General features: G+C 50.1%; 1 protein-coding gene across 9 annotated transcripts in view; it reads right to left on the bottom strand.

Annotated features, from left to right (window-relative positions):
* The window catches only part of EEPD1 (endonuclease/exonuclease/phosphatase family domain containing 1), a 172,617-nt gene that overhangs the window by 52,331 nt on the left and 96,170 nt on the right, over positions 1-24,116 (bottom strand). For 5 of the 9 annotated variants that reach the window (XR_010406425.1, XR_010406423.1, XR_010406424.1 and 2 more), the window contains exons 4-8: positions 22,529-22,639; positions 18,943-19,077; positions 16,476-16,614; positions 12,015-12,209; positions 6,985-7,080 (exon numbers count right to left, since the gene is read on the bottom strand). Coding sequence is in view for 5 of the 9 variants with exons in the window: in XM_064575051.1 (XP_064431121.1) it covers positions 6,985-7,080; positions 12,015-12,209; positions 16,476-16,614; positions 18,943-19,077; positions 22,529-22,639 (676 nt within the window). In the remaining 4 variants the exon portion in view is untranslated. The other 4 variants (XR_010406426.1, XM_064575052.1, XM_045864422.3 and 1 more) reach the window with 4 other exon arrangements.

Genomic DNA, 24,116 nt, shown 5'->3' on the forward strand with positions numbered 1-24,116 from the left:
ATAGCCAGAGGAATGTTGAAAAAGAAAAGCAAAGCTGGCAGCATCACAATTCCGGACTTCCAGCTCTATTACAAAGCTGTCATCATCAAGACAGTATGGTACTGGCACAAAAACAGATACATAGATCAATGGAACAGAACAGAGAGCCCAGAAATGGACCCTCAACTCTATGGCCAACTAATCTTCGACAAAGCAGGAAAGAATGTCCAATGGAAAAAAGACAATCTCTTCAACAAATGGTGTTGGCAAAATTGGACAGCCACATGCAGAAGAATGAAACTGGACCATTTCCTTACACCACACACAAAAATAGACTCAAAATGGTTGAAAGACCTCAATGTGAGACAGGAGTCCATCAAAATCCTAAAGGAGAACATAGGCAGCAACCTCTTCGACCTCAGCCGCAGCAACTTCTTCCTAGAAACATCTCCAAAGGCAAGGGAAGCAAGGGCAAAAATGAACTATTGGGACTTCATCAAGATAAAAAGCTTTTGCACAGCAAAGGAAACAGTCCACAAAACCAAAAGACAACCTACAGAATGGGAGAAGATATTTGCAAATGACATATCAGATAAAGGGCTAGTATCCAAAATCTATAAAGAACTTATCAAACTCAACACCCAAAGAACAAAGAATCCAATCAAGAAATGGGCAGAAGACATGAACAGACATTTTTCCAAAGAAGACATCCAAATGGCCAACAGACACATGAAAAAGTGCTCAACATCGCTTGGCATCAGGGAAATCCAAATCAAAACCTCAATGAGATACCACCTCACACCAGTCAGAATGGCTAAAATTAACAAGTCAGGAAACGACAGATGTTGGCGGGGATGTGGAGAAAGGGGAACCCTCCTACACTGTTGGTGGGAATGCAAGCTGGTGTAGCCACTCTGGAAAACAGTATGGAGGTTCCTCAAAAAGTTGAAAATAGAGCTACCATACGATCCAGCAATTGCACTACTGGGTATTTACCCCAAAGATACAAATGTAGGGATCCGAAGAGGTACGTGCACCCTGATGTTTATAGCAGCAATGTCCACAACAGCCAAACTATGGAAAGAGCCAAGATGTCCATCGACAGATGAGTGGATAAAGAAGATATGGTGTATATATATACAATGGAATATTATGCAGCCATCAAAAGGAATGAGATCTTGCCATTTGCAACGACGTGGATGGAACTGGAGGGTGTTATGCTGAGCGAAATAAGTCAATCAGAGAAAGACATGTATTATATGACCTCACTGATATGAGGAATTCTTAATCTCAGGAAACAAACTGAGGGTTGCTGGAGTGGTGGGGGGTGGGAGGGATGGGGGGAAATCTGAGGGGGAGACAAACCATGAGAGATGATGGACTCTGAAAAACAAACTGAGGGTTTTAGAGGGGAGGGGGTCGGAGGATGGGTTAGCCTGGTGATGGGTATTAAAGAGGGCACGTTCTGCATGGAGCACTGGGTGTTATGCACAAACAATGAATCATGGAACACTACATCAAAAACTAATGATGAGCCTGAGTGGCTCAGATGGTTTAGCATCTGCCTTCGGCTCAGGTCATGATCCCAGTGTCCTGGGATCAAGCCCCGCATCGGGCTCCCTGCTCAGTGGGGAGCCTGCTTCTCCCTCTGCCTCTGCCTCTCTCTCTCTCTCTGATTCTCATGAATAAATAAATAAATAAATAAATAAAACATTAGAAAACTAATGATGTAATGTATGGTGATTATAACATAATAAAAAATTTTTTAAAAATGAGCAAAAGAACTGAATAGACATTTTTTCCAAAGAAGACATATAAATTGCCAACATGTATGTGAAAAGACATTCAACATCACACATCATCAGGGACATGCAAATCAAAACCACAATGAGCTATCACCTCACACCTGTTAGAATAGCTATTATCCAAAAAGACAAGAGATAACAAGTATTGGCAGGGATATGGAGAAAAGGGAATGCTTGTGCACTGTTGGTAAGAATATAAATCAGCACAACAAGTATGGAAAACAGTAGGGAGGTTCCTCAAAACATTAAAAGTAGAACTACCATAGGATCCAGTAATCCCACTTCTGGGTATATAATCAAAGGAAATAAAAATAGGGTATTGAATAGCTATCTGCATTCTTATATTCATTGCAGCATTATTCACAATAGCCAAGATATAGAAATAACCTAACTGTCTGTCAAAAGTTGAGTGGATAAAGAAGATGTGATATACGTATGCATGCACACAGTGGAATATTAATCAGCCATGAGAAAGAAAAAAATCCTGCCATTTGCAACAACGTGGATGGGCTTGAAGGCATTATGCTAAGTGAAATATATCAGAGAAAGACAAATATTATATGATTATCACTTATATGTGGAATCTAAAAAAGCTAAACTATGGAAACAGTAGAATACTGGTTACCAGGGGATGGAGCTGGGGAGATGTTAGTCACAGGATACAAACTTCCAGTTAGTTCTGAAAGATCTAATGTACAGCATGGTGATTATAGTTATCAGTACTGTATTATATACTTGAAAGGTGCTAAGAGAGTAGATCTTAAATGTTCTCACCACAGGAAAGAAATGGTAATTATGTGACGTGGTAGAGGTATTAACTAATTCTACTGTGGTAATCATTTCATAATATATAAATGTATCAAGTCATCACATTGTACACCATAATGTTCTATGTGAATCATAGTTCAATGAAGCTTGGGAAAACAAGACAACCAGCTTCACTATTTGTGTGTGCTCTATCCCAGAGATATTTTATGCATATACAATCAATTATGCAAAACTACTGTTTTATTTTTAGCACAGACTACACATATTTTTCTGTATTTTGATTTTTCCATTTAATATATGTCAGATTATTCTAAGATATGAACTCCTCAAAGTTGTGAGGGTTTGTTCTTTTAAAAAATAGATGGAATTTCAGTGGGTGATAATTTCAAGAGATTGTGGAATGCTGGAGATTATTTTTTCCAATATGGGGATTAGATAAACCTGAAAAAGTCCCAAACATAATTTATCTCAAAGTTCTTAAGAGCACCAAATATATGATTACCTCAGGTGTAAATATCTCAAATTTAGATAAATCAGATTATTTGTTTCTCTGGCCCTTTAAAAATAACCTCTATCATATTTACTGTACTTCCCCGGTTAATTACTGTGTTTCTCCCAGGAAATTAAGTATCTTGGATCTTACAGGTAAATGGGCCTTCTGAATCTAAGAAGACCTAACTCTCTAGAGTCAGTTATTCAGGCTCTTGAGTGAATTTGAGTCTCACCTCACAACTGCCCACTAGAGGGACCACGAACTCTTTTTCCTTTCTCTTCCGGCTCTTCCTTTCCCTATTTTATTTCAGGCTGGAGGCCCTCTAGATGACTCATCTTGCTGGTTAACCCTTAGAGCTAAACCCAGACCTACACTTTGACTTAAAGCAAGCAGAATTCTTCTAGGAAAGATTTGTATATCCCTTTCAAGAGCTCAAGGGAAGGAGTTACTGAAGTCTGCAGTCCTATTCCAAAATCAGGTGTCCTCTTATGTCCAATTTTAATCTCTCACTAACGAGTTTGCCATAAAAATTCCTTAAGTTGGGCTAAAAACCAATATACATACTCCGTATAAATATATGAAGTATATTATATGCTAAAGTATATTAAATACTGTTTATAGTCTTGAGCGTTATCTTCAATAACATTTTAACGTCTGTTTGAAACAAGCAACATCTATCTATATGAGATGAGACCAGTTTGAAATTCAGATGCTATTTTGTCTTACCACAGCTTCCTAACACAAATACCTAAGACACTCCTTAGTAAAACCAGTGTTTTCCTTTTAGAGAAATGAGAGAGGAGATATTGAGGAAAGATAACAGATCCTCTGGCCAAAGAGATTTCTCAGCTCAACAGCTAAGAATGGCTCACAGACTGAGGTCCCCATGGTTTCTGGATCACAGGCAAGGCTGCGGAATTCAGTTTCTGACCTCAAGCCCCACTGTGGTTTGATGTACCACATCTCTGGGGTGAATTGAGGTCTTCTGTCCCACACCCCAGGTACCTGGTAACAGTGCACCCTTCAAACCCTTTAAGCTTTTGGACAGTCTTCAGATGAAACACGGGAAAGCACACAGAGGCCTTCTCCCTCATGACCCCATAACCCCCAGGTAAACACACCTATAAACTGGGATTCTCAAGGGCCGACATATTTAGGGGTTAGGTAAGTGACTAGATTTGTCAGGGCCAAGCCTAGGCTTTGAGAACATGACATACTGCATGTTATGTTGAGGATGGGAAGTGGGGCCCTGGCCTCCAGGGTCCGTCTGGAAGCTGCCTGCGAAGGCTCTCGGGGCTGATCCTCCCATACATTCACTGAGCCTAGGTGGCCTCCGCACAGGAACTACTCAGTCAGACTGCTGCCTGCATGCGGGCCCAGGAGACCCCACTGTGTGATAAACATGAAAAGATCAAGCTTCTCAAAAATTCTCCAGTAATTTAAACTTGAATAAGTAAGTGATGAAGAATGATGTTCAGGGGGCGCCTGGGTGGCTCAGTCGTTAAGCGTCTGCCTTCGGCTCAGGTCATGGTCCCAGGGTCCTGGGATCGGGCCCTGCATCGGGCTTCCTGCTCTGCGGGGAGCCTGCTTCTCCTTCTCCCCCTGCTTGTGTTCCCTCTCTCACCGTGTCTCTCTGTCAAATATATAAATAAAATCTTAAAAAAAAAAGAATGATGTTCAGAAAATTTCAAAAGGGAAGTTTGATAAATTCCTAGAGCTCCAGGTGTTTACCAAATAGTGAGGATTTACTCAACATCAGTCCTTGAAATCTGGTCTTGTGTTGGGTAATTACAGTCATGAAACGAACCGGTCAGCATCAGCAAGCCCAGGGCTCACTTAAACAGTCACAGTAACAATGCTTCCGCGTCTGTCAACTCTGAGCCTTCCCTTGTTCAGCTGATCTCCTACAGAGACTTGGCACTAGTCATAGTTACTGTCCCCACTGAAGCAATCTCTTACTTAGTCATTAAAAGCCACACTAAAGTTCTAATCAACTACCCCATTTCTTCTCAAGGCTCTATCTTTAGTATTGTGTATAGGAGGCCCAGCCACGTTTCTAGGCACTTAAAGCCCTCCCCCGCTATTGGTATTTCTCAAAGTGTGAGTCTCAGGGGACCTTCATTGATTCTGCTGGGCCACAGGCCAGGTCTAATCAGCGCTCTGTCATCGGACTCCCTGGGTTAGGGCTAGGAAACCTCCTTGCCAGAAAGCTCCTGGGTGACTTTTCCATGCACCAGACTGGGAGGCCCACTGCCCCAGAAAGAGATTCTCCTTGTTCGACAGATTGGTTAGACATAACACTTTAGAGCAAAAGATAAAGGGAGGGCCAGGGAAATGCAGTTCAGGGTACCCACCAGCACCCAGCAAATCCACGGCATAGCTGGCTTCATCCTGGCATTTCCTCAGTGAAGGGCGGGGTGGATTTTTCTAGGCAGGAAAATTCATAGGATTCCTTAAAGCCGACAACAGGGACAGTGTCCTGTTGGCCTTCTTTTCAGAGAAAGCCATCTCTGGAATCTGTTTAAAAATGCCACCTTGGGGACACCTGGGTGGCTCAGTCGGTTAAGCGGCTGCCTTTGGCTTTGGTTATGATCCCAGGGTCCTGGCATCAAGCCCCGCATCGGGCTCCCTGCTCGGCAGGGAGCCTGCTTCTCCCTCTCCCTCTGCCTGCCTCTCTGCCTACTTGTGCTCTCTATCTCTCTGGCAAATAAATAAATAAAATCTTTAAAAATGCCACCTCAGTCCATCTCAGAGCCCAGAAGGAAGAAACTTCCACAGGAAACACAGCGGGCCTGGGCCCAGGGGCCAGACACCTTCCTCCAGCTGCGAAGTCGGACTCTGTCCAAGGCCGTGGGTTCCATGCGATCACACAATGCAGGCCAATTGCACTCACTCATCACAGTAAAACCTGAGTCCTTGCTGCTCCCACCCTCACCCCCAGATAATCATCTAATTAAATAATTCATCATACTGGAAGTCGGCAGGGCGCCTAGGCAGGTCCATCTCCTGACACTGACTGTTGACTGGAGCCCAGCCTGCTCAGCAGACTAACTATAAAGCATCCCCACCACCGCAAGCACCAAAGGAAACCTGCCTCATGTGGTTTGACCCCAGACTCAGGAAGACACAAGCAGGTGGGGAAGGTCTTCAGAGGCTTTCTCCCTCTCCCTCTTCTTCCTCCTTCCCCGGCCATGGGGAACCACTGCCACCCAAGGACAGGGCTCTCCGCAGACAAAGCGACACCCTTTTGCCTGATGCTCTCGTTCACTAGCCTCTGAACTTCACCGCTCTTATGCACCCGAACTGCCCATGTTCCCAAGCCCAACCGGGCCACCCAGCACCCATCAGAGAAAAAGGGAGGGGCAGGAGACACTGTAGGAGGCAAGAGCCGGAGGTCCCAGGATGCCCCAGCCCACCCCGCGGCCTTCAAAGCTCGTCCTGCCCCTGTGCCCTTGGCCCTCTCCCACCTGCTTTCCTCAGTCTGTGCTGGGCTAAGACCAATGCCTAGGTCAGCCTCCCACATGGTTTCCAGAAAGGCAGAAGCCCCAGCAATAGCTCCCTGGCCTGTCCCTTTGGCATTAGCTCTACCTGCCTTTGTCAAGGCCACTTATTTTCCACAGCCCTCTGGGTCTGCTTGACATGTCCTAGACCAACTGCCTTCCTTATCACAGTGAAACCAGAGTCCCTCATCCTTCCCTTCCCCCTGCCTCAGTTCCTCCGTCTGTAAGAGGGCACAAACAATAGGACCAACCACAATGGACTCTTCGAAGGAATAAAGCAGTTAAAAGTGTCAAGTGCTCAAGACAGTAAGGAGCCAATAAGCATGGACAAGGCTTATTTAAAGACAAGAGACAGTTTAAGAGAACTGGGCGGTGCTGAAGCCATGAATTCCTTTCCTTTGAAAGCAGACCCTGTGGCAGTCTCACCTGGTGCACTCACCTCCCATTCCAGACGGGGCGACCTCTGCCAGGCGGGGTGCTCTCTCACTCCAGTGGGACGGTATCTGCGTGGGAGCATCGGGGGAGAACTCCAACCCTTAGATCCAAAGAAACACAAAGACGAATGTAGCCCGCTCTTAAAGGCCATGCCCATTTTGCTTCCCTTGACATCTTCCGAGCAGTAGCGAGGGAGTCCTAGCTTGGGCCCAATTATTTGTGGCACGGGAGGGCTTCTGGCTGCCCTCCGAGCATGCCCTGCTAAGTCCGGGGACAGTAAAGGGTGCGGATGGTGCAGCAGAATGGAGAGATGGCCCAGGGGCCCTGCTCACTGGCTCCTACGCAGAGAGAGACCTCTCGTGGGAAAATGGTCAAGGGAGGAAGGTTCCACTGGGGTGGGGGTGGGGGGGGTCTGGTCATCTATGGTGCTCCTGGGATAGAGGGACCCAAGGAGGACGCCAGAGCTTCCACTTGGCGCCTGGGCCTTTCCGGGTCCCTAGCACGTAATTCCTTCCCGTCTCCTGCCCAAACCCACACACCAGAAACCCTGTTCCACATCAGGGGGCTCCTCTGGGCTTTTCCAACAAAGTGGCTTTGCAGTGGGGCCCTTCTTGAACAATCCTGAAAGGTAGGAGAAGGAAGAAAAGAATGGGGGCGGGAAGGAAGGGAAGAATGGGATGGAAATGTGCCATCTGCGGACGGAGCTGGGGATGGGGTGGAGGAAAGTCTGGAGAAGGGGAGGGATTAGAAACAATCCAAGTGGGGGGGAGCAGATAAGGTCCATCCAATGGACGATGGTTTGGCAATAACAAGAAAGGAGCTGTCAGGCCATGAAGAGACACAGAGGAACTTTAAACGCAGGTTGCTAAGAGAAGCCAAGCTGAAAAGGCTACAGACTGACTGACTGCAATTATATGGCCTTCTAGAAAAGGCAAAACTAGGGAGAGAGTAGAAAGACCAGTGGTTGCCAGGGGGAGGAGGAGGGATGAACAGGCAGAGCACAGAGGATTTTTAGATCAGAGAAAAGTGGATATAGGTCTTTATACATTTGTTGAAACCCATGGAATGTACAAAGAGTGAACCCTAAAGTAAACCGTGGACTTCAGCTAATAATAATGTACCAATACTGGTTCATCAGTGGTAGCAAATACACCACAATGCTGTTAACAACAGGGGAAACTCTACAGCGGAGTATGGGACCGCTGGGCTTTCTGCTCTGGTTTGCTACAAACCTAAAACCACTCTTAAAAATAAAATCTATTAATTAAAGATGGCAAAAACCAGAAAAAAGCAAAACAAAACAAAACCCAAGCCAAAATCATCCCCCCAAAAGCAAAAACCAAGAAGACTGGGGCTAGAACAACAGCTGCCCCCTGCAGACAGTCTCCCCCCTGCAGACAGACAGGCTCCCCCCTGCAGACAGACAGGCTCCCCCCTGCAGACAGACAGCCTCCCCCCTGCAGACAGACAGCCTCCCCCCTGCAGACAGGCCTCCCAAGCAATGCCTTAAATATTAGGAGCCAAAACCAGGACCCGCTCTGTGTTTGAGATGTGGGGGCTGCGTTCCGCTCCCCCACCCCTCCCCAAACACCATGACCTTCATTAAGGTCATTTAATTGGATTTCTTTTCCCTTCCCCTCACTTCAGCCTGCTCTTTCCTTAGTTTGGGGGCAAAAGCCAATCTGGCGCAGCTGGCTGGTGAATGCTGGTGAAGTTTGCGCTTTAGATTGAGGCACCGAGAAAGGTCCGCTCTGTTGGGAAGCATCCTTTCCTCCCTGCCACGCCTTCTCCTTCTAACGCGCGTGCTTTTGGTCCAGGCTCATTCGTGCCTGCAATGGCACAGTCTGAGCCCAGGGGAGAGGCGCTACTCACCCTCCCACTGGAGATGGTCCCTCGGAGGGGCACGGCTGATGCCCAGGCACCCTCGGGGCACCCGGAGGACTTCCCTCCTGGGCCCACGATCAGTGATGCTCCTTGGAGCTGGGTGGTCCAGAGATGGTCTTTGGTGGAAAAGAGGCCTCTTTCACTGCATCTGGCCCCAGCCCCAAGCCACTGGGTTCACACTGGGCAGTGACAACAGTTTCTGGGTCCTGGTCCACACCAGGTTTTCAGCATGGAGGGAGGAATAAACCCTCAGCTTCCATGGTGACCTGGAATAACTCATAATCTAGGCTCATGATTCACACATTCACTCTCAGTGTCGCTACCTTCACGGCATTGGTGTTGGCAAGTACAGAATGGACACGTGGGCATGGGCTTTTGGGCTGGGTTTGGGTCCCATCTATTTACTTACCGGTCATGTGACCTGCAGGAGGTTAAGCACTCTAAGCCTTGGTTTCTTTGGCTGTAAAATGGGTGTTATAATCTGGTCTCACAGGAGACCTAAGGGAGAACCATGCCAGCTAAGGGAGGGGGTACCTAGTGGCCGTTAGCATGGGCATGTCCTCCTGCCCACCCCCAGCCCCCACAAAAATGAACCCTCTTTCAATACTCCCAGGCTTAGCTTCCTGTAGATGGAGAATCAACAGATAGTGCTCAGAATCACCATAGGGCGGCTCCGGGCTAGGAATCGGATTGAAAATTAAAGTGGGTGGGGAGGGAGGGAGGAAGAAGGATCATTCTGAGAGAATTCTAGCCCAGCACCAGGGAACCTATGCTGAATGCCCGGGGGCACAAATGGTGCTCGAGGTACAAGACAGTCTAGCAAAGGGGTCAGAAAATGAAGAACAGGCTGGGAGGGAGAAGGTCATAGAAAGATTTTCTGGTGACCTCAGGGGATTGACAGGGGTGTGAGAGGCATCTCTGCGAAGTGGGGGGTGTAAAGGAGCAGGCTTCCTGGACCACAGCCTCACAGAGGCACTGGAAGTGGGCACAGAACACCCGCAGCTCAGGAACCCACCCCCGGGACGCTCACTGCAACCAGGCAGGTTCATGTCTGTTTATTTTTTCAAAACAAAACTAAAAGTCACCACTCAAAATATTTGAGAAGAGTGCTCAGCTCAATTACAGTTAAAAGCTTTATGCAATCTGCTGCCAGAGCATCATGGACCGGTGGTCAGAAACGAGCGCTTCTGGCATGGCTCAGACTCGGCCTGGCGGCCTAAGACCACCCTCTCTTGCCCCGTCAGCCCCATTATGGTTCTGTGCATGCTGCCACCCAGGGGCAGCAACTGGCCCGCGTCTGCGGAGGTGGACGGCATCCCCGGATTACAAGACATCTCGGTTCCCCATTGTGCTTCTGAGGGTCCAAGAACCTCCACAAGGAAGGCAGGCAGGTTGAGGCCCAGGAGCTAGTGTTGTCTGGCTGAAAACCAAAACCGCAGTTCTGGCTCTGTGTCTTCACCTAGAAGGGTGAACTCCCTCGCCTGGGGCCCTCCAGGCTCAGACGGGGAGAGACAGACTGGGCACCATCATCGCTCGTGCTTAATGTGGGCTTCACTTCGCTCCAAGGGGAGCCCGTTGCCGTTCCGAGGGCCTTCCTTCTTGTTCCAATCCTTTTCGGCGTACAACTCGGCCAGCACGGGGCAGTGCTCAGAAGCCACTCCGCCCCAGGACCAGTTATCTGGAATCCAAGGGTTCGTGAGGCCTTCTCTCACTACGGCCCAGTGACCTGGAGGGAGAGGGAAGAGAGACCCAGCTATCAGGCCTGGGGCCGGGGCGGGCCACGGCTGGTGGGTGGAGGCCTCTGCCGCAGCTCTGCTGTAGCCAGGATGCCCTGACCATACCCCTCAGATACCCAGCCTGCCGGGGCAAACGCCAGCAGCAAGGATACATATCTGACGCAGGATCAAATGTCTCTCAAAGATGTGATAGCTCATTGTGGATTTGATTTGCATTTCCCAATGATGAGTGATGCTGAGTGTCTTTTCATGTACGCGTTGACATTTTTTCCAAAGAAGACGTACAAATTGCCTATTCAGTTCTTTTGCTCCTCCCTGAACCTGAGTTTCTAGAACTTCACAGCAAGGGAACCGATGAAATGACTTCTAACTTCCTTTTGGAAGGAAGTGTTCTCTTCTGATGCGAGCATGCCCCTCCTGGCACCCCGGGCCAGCTGGGGCCGCCCTCTGGCCAGCTGTGCCTTTCAACAAACTGCGTCTCACCTACTTGGATGATCGTCCCTCCCCCTGGGACCCACTTCCTTCCTCCTTCAGACCCGTACCTGACACAGTCCAACAGGAAAGCAGCACCCAGAGAGAGAGGTGCAAGAAGCTGGTGACATAGTCTGGACTGGAAATTCTGCTGAGGATCTCAGGCCTGGCTGCCCATGTGGCGCTCCCAGGTCAACTCCAGAACTGATACTTTCACACGTTGTCAAAGTCTCACTGAAGTATAATATGGATAACATGTTGGGCCTTAGCAAAGCAGCCAGGCAGGATTGAGAACCACGGTTCCTGTTGCTCATTGAAAGACATTACCTGTCACTGTCCTATTTCTAATTGTTTCCTGACCCAAAGTCTGCTCGGCAGCTTACTGGTTTGGGGGTGGCAGGGACTGCATCGTAGCACTGAGATTACCCACTGCACCCTGGTCCTCATGCGTTCCAGGTAAAGCACGCAGAGCATCCTGGGAGGATGCTCAGGATGCTCTGAGAGGTGTCTGCTCATCCTCAACAGCTGCTTCTCGGGGCACTGACAGTGGGTCAGGAAACCACAAGCCACAACACAGCGCCTGGATGTGACGAGGCTTGAGGAATGCTTGCTAAATGACTAAGTGTCCTTAAAATTAGAGTAAGCTATCGGTTCATCTCAGAATCGGTACTCTACTGGCCTAGAACCAGGTTTGCCCCTGCTGAAGATCAGTGAATGCTTTTTAATAATTTTTCACAGCCCCCCTTCCCTCTTAAGAGTGGCTCTGTTTGAATGATAGTTACAGAGGTGCCTAAACTATATATGATCCTGTAAATGCCCACAGAGGAGCTAAGAGAACTCCCGACCAGAGTTATCAAACCAAAGGATCTGGCACTATCAGTTTGGACAAGTCTCTCTTATTCCATTTCTGAACAGGAGAAAGACTGAGTGACCTCTGCTTTACCTGTGAAAACCTTCTTTAAGCTTTTACTGATCCAGATGTTGTCCAGAGACTTTGAGCCTTGGGGATTCTTGGTGCTGATGTTGGTGAAGGTGTGCGCAGGGACCAGGTGGTAGAATTTTTCTTTCCTCAAGATATCATAGTCACTGCTGTCAGGACCCTGGCCAAAATCCCCTAAAAAAATCATGTCTTTTTCTCCTGCAGGAGGAAGAAAGAAGAATCAGGCATTTAAAAGGTGGAGGGAGGTAAACCCAATATTGATCACAGCCCACAAATTGGGATCTCGAGTCTCTGATTGGACTCCCCAGGGTCAGGAATGCATCTGGTTCTCATTCTTCCAATTTTTCTAAATACCTTGTGCAACAAAAAAACAACAACAAAAAAACCCCCAACATACCACAAGACTCTAAGAGTAGGTTAGTAACATATTTGGAAAAGGGGAGCTATGTGATGCAGAGATCACTCCTATTCCAGCCATGTGCTCTGAATCTCATGGAAGGAAAAGCCTGAGGGTCTCACCTGGCTATTTAATAAGAGCTTGACAAACATTCATTGGGCACAGTGGGGAAAACTGTGCATAGATACAAGACGGTGGCCATCTACATGTCAAGGAGAGAGGCCTCGGGAGAAACCACCCCTGCCCACACCTTGTTCTCAGACTTCCAGCCCCCAGGACTGTGAGAAAATAAATTTCTATTGTCTAAGCCACCCAGACTGTTGTATTTTGTTATGGCGGCCCTAACTGACTAATACAGGGCCAGAGTGAAAAGGTTTTCTCTTTAAAGTATTTCCAACATTTCTACCATTGTTTGATGTACACTAGAGTAAGTGGAGTCATCATAAAGTATTTCCCAGACGGAGCAGACATTCTGAGAGGACAGTGGACCCCAGCTAGGCTCTGGGATTCCCATCGTCTCTGCTTAACCATCACCTCCGGTCTCCAGGTTCCCTCAGGGGAGCCACATTATTGTGGGGAGCAGTGTTCCCGTCCTAACTTGCAAGGGAGGCTTTGAGGAAAGCAGTTCATGAATGAGAGCCAAACATATCTGAGACACTCAGCAAATCATTTTCCTGGATACGAATAGGTTTCAGCAATAATAGTTAGAGGCAAAGAAATCTGACGTGAAATGACATAAGCCACCAGCAGAGGGCACTCGTGCCCTGCAGAGGTCACCCCCACCGCTAGAGGCCGGGAGGGACAAAAGGGGACGGGATGGAAGACTCCTGTGGCCCCACTGTGTGGCCTACAGAGATGTAATGGTACCTCTACGCTCTATCTCAACAACCTTGGTGGCCACAGCAGGGCAAGCTCACGCTGTCTTGCGAAATCAGTGCCGACCTCAACAGGAAAAGAAGACTTGAGAACAACTCCTACCTGACCAGTGCTAATGCCCATCCACGAGCCCTCACCTGGTATTGGGCCCTCTCCACAGGTAAGGAGCTAAGTCTCTGAGAGGCTGAATGGCTTGCTCCAAATCACCAGGCCAGCCCTCAAGTCCAGTGCTCTTCACAAAGAGCTAGAGCAGAAGAGCCACGAGGACATGGGGGGCTGTTCTTCACAAAATCCCACATGCCTGGAACAGGGCCTGCTGCATGGCAGACACTCGATAAACACGTATGCAATGAATGGATGAATGAGGCACAAGGAAAACGCCAGAGTTAAGATGTACTTTTTGAAAGGAAAGAAGAGAATGATGCTGTATTTAGTAAATAACAAGAAAAACTGAACGTTATTAGAAAAGAAGCAGAAGGTTCCCACATAATGAGAGAAGTTTTCATTGGGAGGCAGACCTGAAAAAGTAGCCAGGCAGGATTGAGAACCATGGTTCCCAGAATTGGCCAAAAAAGCCAATTCTGAAACTAGGAGAGATGCTGGTGTCAAAGGTCAACGAACCCAGCTCTCTGTGTAACTTCAAGAATGAAAATAACAGCTCTCTTTCTGAATGGGCACATCCAGGTCTCCTACCACTCATCTGCTTTCTGTTAAATTGGTGTCGCTGAGGACATCAACACGGTCCTTGCCTCGGAGAATCCACAGGTGCGCAGAGAACTGAACTCTCCTGGAAAGCCATCTGCCTGGGGTGGGCTCCTTAGTTCCCAGGAATAAGGGGAGAATGCTTGGGGTGGATTTCCTCAGATAGTCCCCAGATTTGCAGAATGCCAGCAACAACAGCAGAAGCTGGTCCCCACTGAGGGATGGTCCAACCCAGATGCCAGGCATTACTACGCATGGTGTTTCACTCTAGTGGAGTTCACAGAGTGAGTCCTGGAGGGGGGGGTGGGCGGGGAGAGGGTCTGAAAGAAGGCCACTCCATCAGAGGACTGGCCATACACTCATGTCAACCCAGACGCACATTCCAGACAAAGGCAGAAAGTCCCAGAGTTTGCTAATCAAATCACTTCTGTTTGCTCTGATAGAGAGGCTGTGGAATAAAAAGCTTAGTCTTTGTTTTAGCTCCACCACCTCTGCTAATAATCGATTTGCCTCTGCACCTTGGGCAGGCTGGAATGCTTCCTGAATCCTTGGGCCTGCGTGTCACCTATTAACTGGATATTTGTTATAAGCACAAGGACGCAGGGAACATGAGTCACCGTCCATACCAGGACAAGTCAATGTGAGCCAGGCTGGGGGTCAATAGTCCCCTTGGCAACTTGGTTCAATAACCTGCTCACTCTCTGGGTGTCAGAAAAAAAACAGTGAGAAGTTACCAGAGAAGTTATGAACCAGCATTTTCCCTTTCTGCTTCCGTGTACGGGCAAGGAAGAGCTTGAGGCAGAGAACGATAGAAACGTCCAGAGATGTTAAAGGCTATCAGGTCATCCTTTTTAATACGTTAGAAACTAACTGTGGGTGAACAATTTCCCACAAAGATGCTTCTTGGATGGAGTATCTCAGCTTAAACACCTTTCTTTTTTTGTTTAAGCCCCAAAACTCCTAAGTGAAGTAGAACGCTGGTCACAGCACATCCTGGTTCAAAATGTAAGTTGTCTATCAATGTCCAGAGCAGCATTACTCACAACAGCCAGAAGACCATGAGTGGATAAACAAAATGCGATGGAGACAGACAGTGGAATAAATAGTATTTGGCCTGAAAAAGGAAGGAAACTCTGACACAGACTACACTGTGGATGAACCATAAAGACCTAATGTAAGCGAAGTAAGCCAGCAGCAAAAGGACAAATACCGCACGATTCCACCTAGCGGAGGTCCCTGGAGTAGTCGAATTCATAGAGCCAGGAAGGAGAAGGGTGGTCGCAGGGGTGCTGGGGAAGGGGACAGCGGGGAGTTCATGCTGAATGGGCACAGAGTTTCAGTTTGGAAAGATGAAAAACGCTCTGCAGACGGATGGCATGGTGGTAAGACCATGTAAATGTATTTAACGCCACTGAACCATACCCTTAAAAATGGTCAAGATGGTAACTGTCACGTCATGTATACTTTGCTGCAACCAAAACACCTTTTTAAGATGTAAATTTATAATGTGACCAAATTATTTTTTTATAGCTGGATGCTCATGAATCACCCATGGGAGGGGCTCATCTAACATGCAAAAGACAGAAAACGAGAGAATTTTGGTGAGCATGGAAGAGAATTGCAGGCCTCCAGCTGGAAACCCTCACCTAGAGAAGGGCAGGGCTCTGAATAACCAAGCCAAGCTGACAAGAGCCCAGGTGTCAGAGCAGTGGCAACTTTTCCTTCCGGTAAACCCCGCACACGAGAACTTTCTGTAACGCTGGGGCAGAGCCTGGACCCAGAGACCGGACTCCCTCCTGAAGTTCTGCTCTTCTCAGTGTTCTGGTATTTTCTGAGTCAGTTCCTGTCTGCCGAGCCCCTACTACGTGCCTGGTTTGTCCACAGACAGTCACCAAGCCCACCGGGCAGCCCTGGGAGGTGACCATCAGCCACCCCCCAACCGGATGAGCTTCAAGCCGTGTGGGGCTCACCTGAGGTCCTACAGCTACTGAAGGAGCCAAGACGAACATCCCGACTTCCTGAGGGTGCCGGGGCTCCTTCAGGGCGACCTGCATCCCACCAGGGAGAAAAAGCCTACTTGTGCTCATCAGGACTTTCCCAGTCCCCCGTCACCCACGATCTTGCTCTCACAAGATGAGCACGTGCAAATCTGCAGGTGGTACGACCACAGCGGCAGCTGAACCAGGAGGACTGGCCACGGAGAAAGGTGTCATCATTCCCCCCGCCCCCCACCCCCGCCAAATCCTTTCCATCAAAGAGAGGCTAGAAGAGCCCCAAAGCCAGTATCACGGGACGTGCATGGTAGGCCCGCTGAGACAAAGATGTCACCACACACAGGGGTGGCGGTCCTCTGCACCCTCAGTATGCACCGCTGCTGACAGCTGGGTCAGCCTAAGGGATCGGAGAGATGCTTAGACAGAGCAACCCCATGCCTGCCCTCCAGAATCTGGGAGCTATCAGCCCAGCCACGGAGAAAGAGCATTTCCTACCTTTCAGGGTTTCCTGCAAGGTCTGTACAAAGCCAGCCAAGCGGTGGCTGTCACTGTGATTCCTGCTTGGATTCTCACCCCCTGGGGGGGTCAGGGCCGCCAGGTGAAGGTTCACAAGGGTCAAGTCATTACTTCCCACCTGAGGCAAGAGGAAACAAAGCAACAGGGACAGGCTTAGATGTTCATATTTCCTGTATTCGTTACTTCCGACTTACAAGTAGCTTCTTGCACGACGTTGACAACAGTGAACACAAACCAGGCTGGCCCACACGCCAAGAGCTAACGCAAGGTGGTTCAGGGTTAGATTTTTTTCTGAGGCACCTGGAGGACCGAAACTTATCCTGTCCTATCAGTCCACCCCCCCTACATCACATCCCCTACTCCAACTTAGAGTCTGGAAAACCAGGCACATCTGGAAATGTCACGTTCTGGTTTTGGTTTTTTTCCTTTTAAGCAACGACAAGGGAGGAGGTGGCGGTGGCAGCTCTAGCAGCTGGTCATTAACCAAGACTGGGTTCTCCCCCTCTAGGGCCAGCCTGGGATCCCTCTGCCAGGACGCCCTTCTGGGACCCACTTCCTTCCCCACCCCACCCACCCCCTCTGCTTTTTCCCTCCAGAGACCGCTCTGCTCTGATGTTCACTTTCACCAGATTTCAAATGTGTCAAACAGGGAAGCTGGCTGCACCTCGGCAGCACAGACTATGCCCAGTCCTGCGCCCCCAGGGTGCGCGCCGTGGCAGGCAGGTGCCCCCCCCACCGCCCAGGGTGCGCGCCTCGGCGGGCAGGTGCCCTCCCCACCGCCCAGGGTGAGCGCCTTGGGGGGCAGGTGCCCCCCTCCCCGGGTGCGTGCCGCGGCGGGCAGGTGCCCCCCCACAGGGTGTGTGCCGCGTGGGCAGGTACAGGAACATGGGAACATGCAGTCAGAGCTGGTGTGAGCACGGCAGCATTGCTCAGCTGCTCGGGGTTTGGCAATCCTGCCCTTCTGTTTGTCATGGTAACAAACACTAAACACTGCCAAGGAGGAAGGGGGTGCAGGGGGAGCCCCCAGGAAGTGGAGGCTGCCAGTTTCATCTTACACATGTGACCCCAGTTTGCCCACCACCACCCAGCCTGGAGAGCTCTCTGCAGCCCTGGCTCTGACCACAGAGGAACCACCGTGAGGCCACAGGCAGGGAAACCCGGCCAGGGGGCGGGGGGGGCGGGGGGGTGGTGCTGGAGACAAGCCCCATCTCCATACCATACCAACTGCCAGCCTAGAATGGGACGTGAAGGATAGGAGGCTGAACTCCTGTCTAGGCCCTTTAAAGGATCTGGGCCAACAACTGATGAGACGTAGCATTTTCTCATTGGCCACTAAAAACAGCCAGCCTGTGAGAGACACTGGTTGGTCTGGCTATGGGCTCGTCAGGTCAGAGCAAGCATCACCACCCAGTGTGGTGTTAGGAGGATCTAAAGAGGATAACTGGCTGATTTTTCACATCAGTCTCCTAAGCACAACCTGCAGACACCCCTAGGTGTGGGCGCGCACACAGAACCTCAGCAACTTTGCAGCCTAGGGGCACGAGCTTGGGCTAGACTCCAACCAGAGCCAACACAGCTCCCAAAACAGGGGCTGCCCCAGCCAGGGGCCGCCAGAGACCATGCTGTGGCTTGAGGTAACTCTCAGGCTCCAGAACTGCTCTGGAGCGCACAGAAGGGTGGTCCTCAAACACCCAGCAGGTGGCTTGCTAGGCTCTGTGGCAAGGGCCCACCCCGCCCGCCCTGTGATTTCACAGTTAAGTGCCAGGGGGATCAGGTCAATTGAGTGCCGCCTGGGTGATCCGGTGGCTGCTGGCTTCTTTTTCCTCCTTGTGCCTAGCTTCTGAGTGTTCGCTGTTCAGAACACTCCCCAGGGACAGCCAGGGGAGGGCTCATCTGGAGAGGTCAGGGGTGGGGTTGCCCTGACCCCACAGCCCAGAAGCTCCTCTTGAATCCCCTCTGAACCCAATGGCCCCTTGAGGGTCAGCCCCTTCGCCCTCGTAAGGAGAAGGGGGTCTCCAGACAAGCTCTGCTGTCCTCTAGTCCAGTGATTTCCAAATGTCAGAGGGATGAAGAGGCCCTAAAGGGGTCTTTGAAAAATGGGCAGTCCTGGGCCCTAGCCCAGAAATTCCGTGTGTTTGGGGTGAAACCCAGGAATCCCTGATTTTAAGAAAATCTCCCCAGGTAATTCTGATGTGTGTTAGGTTTGGGAACCAGCCACCTGATCTCCTTCCTGCCCAGACGCCAGAGTCATCAGAGCTAGAGTCCCCCAGAATCCTCCTCATTCCTGCCCTGGACAGGTTCATCAGTCAAGGGAACCCCGAGAGTACATGCTGACCTGACCCTGGGAGAGAGTAGATGAGGCTGCTCTGGATCACAGTTCAGAAAGGGACTCCCCCCAACCCGGACCCCATTTTAGAAGTAGACCTTCACAGCAACACAACAGTACCTTGAACCGCGCAAGGTACAGGCTGGGCCCCATCGGCTTCCCGTGCCCATTACCAGGCGAATTTTCCTGCGAGGTGGCGTCTCTCAGCTCTACCCCGGCCGCAGCATCCCACAGGAATCCAGAGAACCCGGCCCCCTGCAGGAGAGGAGGAGGCATCAGTTTGGAGACCAGTCTGTTTTGTGGCAGGGCTCAGCCCCAAGCTGGTGGGAAGAGGCAAGAGAAGCCAGGAAGAGACAAGGGGGGCTCTGCACTGGGTCCTGAGATCACATGCACAGGGCCTGTTTCTGAAACACAAGCATACCCCAAAAGCCACAGTGTGTTCCTCCTTGCTTCCCGCCCCAAATTTCCCATGTTGCCGATTTCAGGGTTTTAGGCGCAGCTAGGGTGCTTGGGCTCTTATCTTCTGGGGAGTGAAGTGAGGGGAAGCCCCGACTAAGCACAGAGTTATCTTTTTAATCATCACATCCCATGAGATAGACACTCACAGCCATGTCCACCAGGCAGGGACTCAGCTGCTCAGAGAGGTTAAGTAACTTCCCTCGAATCCCACAGCTGGTAAACAGCGATGTTGAGAATCAAACAGAAGACTGCAAAGGGCTGGCTTTGCTTACTGGTTAGTTGTAGCTTACAACCACCAGTATCTAGTGCCTAGTGAATCCTCCATATATATTTGCTGGATGGATGGAGGTCAGTGCTGACAGTCCCCACTGTTTAGAACCAGCCAAGGGCACTCTGCAGGTGGACAGGGCCCACAGAAGGGCCTCCAGCCCGGGGACAGGGGCCTGTGAGGGCCAGTGGGTGGTGGCAGAAGTGTCCTGAGGTCTGGTGCTAACCTCTGCCAGCTCTGGCTGCAGATGGGCCACTCTGAATCTGCCTGCTTCTCGCTGCTGTCCCTTCTGGAAAGAGGAAAAGCTTCCTCTCCCCACTCTATCCCAGCATCTGGAGGCTCCGCTGCCGGGGATCAGCAGTAGGAGCTGTAGGCATCGCTGGAGGGGCCAGCAACACATATTGCTAAAGGAGAGGAAGGGACTCTGCGCAACCTAAGTGGCCTGTGCTGAGTCCCAGCATCCGCACAGGTCCCAGCCCCACGCCTTGCTGGGCTCAGCACCTCCACTAGACCAACTCGTGGTGAGGAGGAGGGAAGGAACCGTGTTCTGCATGCTGTGCACTTTGAGATTTATAATCACAGGCCTGCCCGCCCCTGGAGAGAGCCCCAATTTAAGACCTGGAAGACCTGGATCTCAGGGCCACCTGCCTCAGGGTCACTCTGCCGTGGGATCACAGAGCCCTCCATTTTTCTAAATGTGTTTCCTCGGGGATCAAGTGACGGAAGTGGGATTTGCCCTTTCCACTTTGGAGGGTCATCTTCCCATTTACTGTTTCTCAAGCAGAGGTGCCAGAGTAACCTTCCTGGTGTACTGTGCAGGTGGTCAGCTCTGCTTAAAAACCTTCCGTGGCTCCCCAGTGCACACTAGCCACTGCCCAAGGGGCCCCCTAGGTAGGCACCTGCCTGTTCAGGCTGCCCTTCGCACCTGCTCACCGGTGTGCCCAGCAGCACCGGGCGCTTCTGGGAGCCTCTCCCGATCCCCCGGACCCAGGCGGCCCCTGGCTCTGGAAGAACTGTCTCACCTCCACGCGGGGCAGCCGGAGATCCGGGTGTTAGTGCCAGAGCGCCACCTGGGCTCGGGCCTGACCCCACCGTGGGGCCGCTAGAGGACGGGCAAGTCGTTTTGTCATACAGAGCTCGGTTTTCTCATCTACAGATGCCCCTCTGGCTGTGGGGCGAGGACTGGAGACCTGAGCAGAGGCTGCCACCTGCCCACAGTTGTCCAGGGAAGAGATGGGACGTGTGTGACTCACAGACACAATTTGCTAAACAGCATTTAAAAGCACTTTAGCTTATGTGTCCATATTTAAAAGTCAGGAAATTTCACATTAAAATCTAGGTATTTACATCTTTTGAGAGGCCGGGAGATTTGTCCACACGAGGCCCACCAGCCTCCATGGCAACAAGGGTGTGATGAGCCAACTGCAGCCTGAGAGAAATATATGGACTTCCAGTCGGCACAGCCTGGCCAGCCTGCCACCTCATGCGGTCTGTGTTCGGTTAATGGGGCAGGTCAGTGCACGTGATCTTTGTAAATCCTACAGCAACCCAGTGATTGACTGAAGGAAGGGGAGAGTGCTCCCATTTTAGAGATGAAGGAACTGAGGCTGAAAAGTTGAAGTGGCTTGAACTTGGGTCTCCCTGCAACTGCACACTATCTTCCAACGGCCTTGCCACCCCAACCTGGAGTAGGGGTTCCTGCCTCGTGCCTCCAACAGGCTGTGAGCTCCCGAGGGAGGGGCTCCATCAGCTCGGGATAGATTCTTGCCCTGGGCTTGCAAGGACTAAGAACAAGGCAGGGCTGGGTTCCTGGGTCTGTTTTTCTCACAGATGTGTATCTGCATGTGGCACAGGGTCTGGCACGTGGTAACCTTTCTGATGATTTCTCAGTGGATAAACAGTGTTAAATGGACTACGAGAGCCTAGTGAACCTACGTATGTATAAAGTGCTTTTTTTATTTTAAAGAAGGCGAGGTGGTATTATTTCTATATGGACTGAGAAGGGACAGCCATGGGCTACAGAGGTGAAGACTAGGTATGTCCCAATCTGGCTAAATTTCCAGCCTGTGGGGAAATGGACATTGGCTGTCACCTATAGTAACCGTTTACACTCCAGAACATAAAACCCAGAGAAATCAGATTTACATCACATTTTTAAGTAGTAGCTTTAAAAAGAGAGCTTATTGTCCACAAATGACTGGATACTTTTAATCCAGTATATATTTATAATTTAAAAGCCTCACATCTCACTATCACTCACATAAACACTATTCCCGTTTATAAACGTGTTAGGTACACTAGAGAAAAAAAATACAGCATGTGCATTTATAGAAAAACCATGTAATGACAGTTGGACTCATGATGAACTATTGGAAGTCTATTTTAAAATCTAAAACCCTACTAATATCCAGCATTCCAAGTGAATAAAAATCAGTCGTGAATAGATCTGTAAGAGTGAAACGTACCCCTTCAGCAATTTGCCCACAGCCACAGGGTATATACCAACGAAAGAACATTCAAAACGAAAATCTGTTCAAAATGTCCATAGAACATTTCCATGCGCACAATCTCTACCACTGAAAGCCAATGCTTCGTGTATGAATTAAGCAAATCTGAAGTTTTCAGTCAATGAACAATGGGCTCTCCACAAACTTGGCAGAGGATGGAACTGTGGAGACGGGATTAAGAAGACAAAGGACAGAAATACCCCATTTGCAGCCTTGGCTCCAGACAGGATTTCTCCTCTCCTCCCAACACCCTAAACTCCCATTTCCGTCTGGGCAGCGGTCCATTCCCGAGCTAAACGTGAAACAGGAACCAGGGCATTTTGAAATGAATGGCAAGGAGCTAAGAAATGTGCAGAAACACAGAATTGCATCAAGGATGTTGGCAAAGTAAATATGTAAATGCCTGTGATTAGGGAAAAAGGAGGTTGCAATAAGATGCAGATAAAATCCAGGTTTTGCACATGGAGGGTACCTTCTGGAGCTGAGTGGAGGGCATCTCAGCAACAACGGCCTTCCAGCATCCCCGGGGCCCCTTCCACTTGCGGATGTTGGGCAGGATAGGCTGGTTTAGCTCCGTACAGAACTGCAAAGACAGAGCACAAGTCGGTGTGCGTTCCTGCCTAAAGCCCCTGCGGCCAGTGGCAGCCGGAGGGGCCGAGAAGTGCCTGAACCGGACTCATCGGCCTTTTTCAGAGACTTGTCGGACTTCCTCTGTGTTCTTAGGGTTTGTGAAGACCCAGAGAACTCAAAAGTCCCACAAATTAAAAAGCAAACTATCCATAAAACACACAATTATCACCCCGGGGTGGGGGGGCTCTCAGTTAATAGAAATCAATTCTTTTTGTAGCACTCTAGTACAAATAGCTCAAAATGGGTTGTCGGAATCCTTCTTATCCTTGTAAAACCAGTGGTTTCAAGGTCCTGGGGAGCGGGGGGAGGGGGTGGTCCAGATGGGTATCAAATGGGGAGGAAGGAAGAGGAATTCATGGTATCTTTTCTCCCTGGAGCCTAGCTTAAAGGTGGGAGCATGGACCCCCGGCTTCACCCTCAGCTACCGCCCTGTTCACTTTGATGCTCTTCGGAGAAGGAAGCCGAACGGCCATGCATGGTTACTGCGCCCCACGTGTGTGGGCAGGGCCTGCTTCGTTTTGCTTATGCGTGTTCCATGAAGCCACTGGGTCACCAAGGCAAAAGAAAACGGACCAGGCCAAGGCGATGAAGAGTTAAAAAAACCAAGTGCTTCAAAATACGTGGCTCAGTTCCTCCCACTCACCCCTCAAACACCACCCAGACTCTGGAGGATGGTCCCCAGAATGGGTCATGCTTGGGTTGAGTTTTTGAGACGCTCCCACATTTGGTTCTGCCCCTTCCTGGTGACACCGTCTGTCTGCCCCTTTGCTTCCTGCACCTGGGAGCCATGCCACTGCCCTCCCTCTCGGCCCGGCCCTCCAGGTGTTCTGGCTTCCTCTGGGCACCTCACCACTCTCTCTTCAGTGAGCTGCCCTTAACTAGTCTTACTTAGCTCCTCAGCTTCAGCTCACACCTCTGTCCCACAGGCCCCCGAATCTGTGCCTACAGCTCAGATTTCTCTCCTGAGGTTTGAACGGTATTCTGAGAACCCTCTTCACATTTCCACCTGACGGTCTCCATGAACCGCAAACCCAGCAGGTCCATTCCCATCTCAGGTCCTAGCATTTCCATCCTTTGCATCGTGTTTCAGAGCCCCATCTTCTCTCGCCTGGGTCACCGGCAGAGCTGTGACGTTCTCCTGCCACTCGGTCATTCAATCCCCGTCCATCTGTCCCTGGGTAAGTCGTGATGGCCATGCTCACGCGCTACCCCTGTGGTTCCCCGTGACACTCGGGGCCCACGAGTGTCAGCCTTACCTGGGAACTTGCTAGAAATCCTCTGGCCCCATCCTAGACCTACAGGATCAGAACCACGAGTGAGGCCCACCAATCTTTTTTTTTTTTTTTTAAAGATTTTATGGAGAAACAGCATGAGAGGGGAGAGGGTCAGAGGGAGAAGCAGACTCCCCGCTGAGCCGGGAGCCCGATGTG

Source organism: Mirounga angustirostris, unplaced genomic scaffold (genome assembly GCF_029215605.1).
Source record: "Mirounga angustirostris isolate CCGP_5_RB_7025 unplaced genomic scaffold, mMirAng1.0.hap1 SCAF_12, whole genome shotgun sequence".
NCBI lineage: Eukaryota > Metazoa > Chordata > Mammalia > Carnivora > Phocidae > Mirounga > Mirounga angustirostris.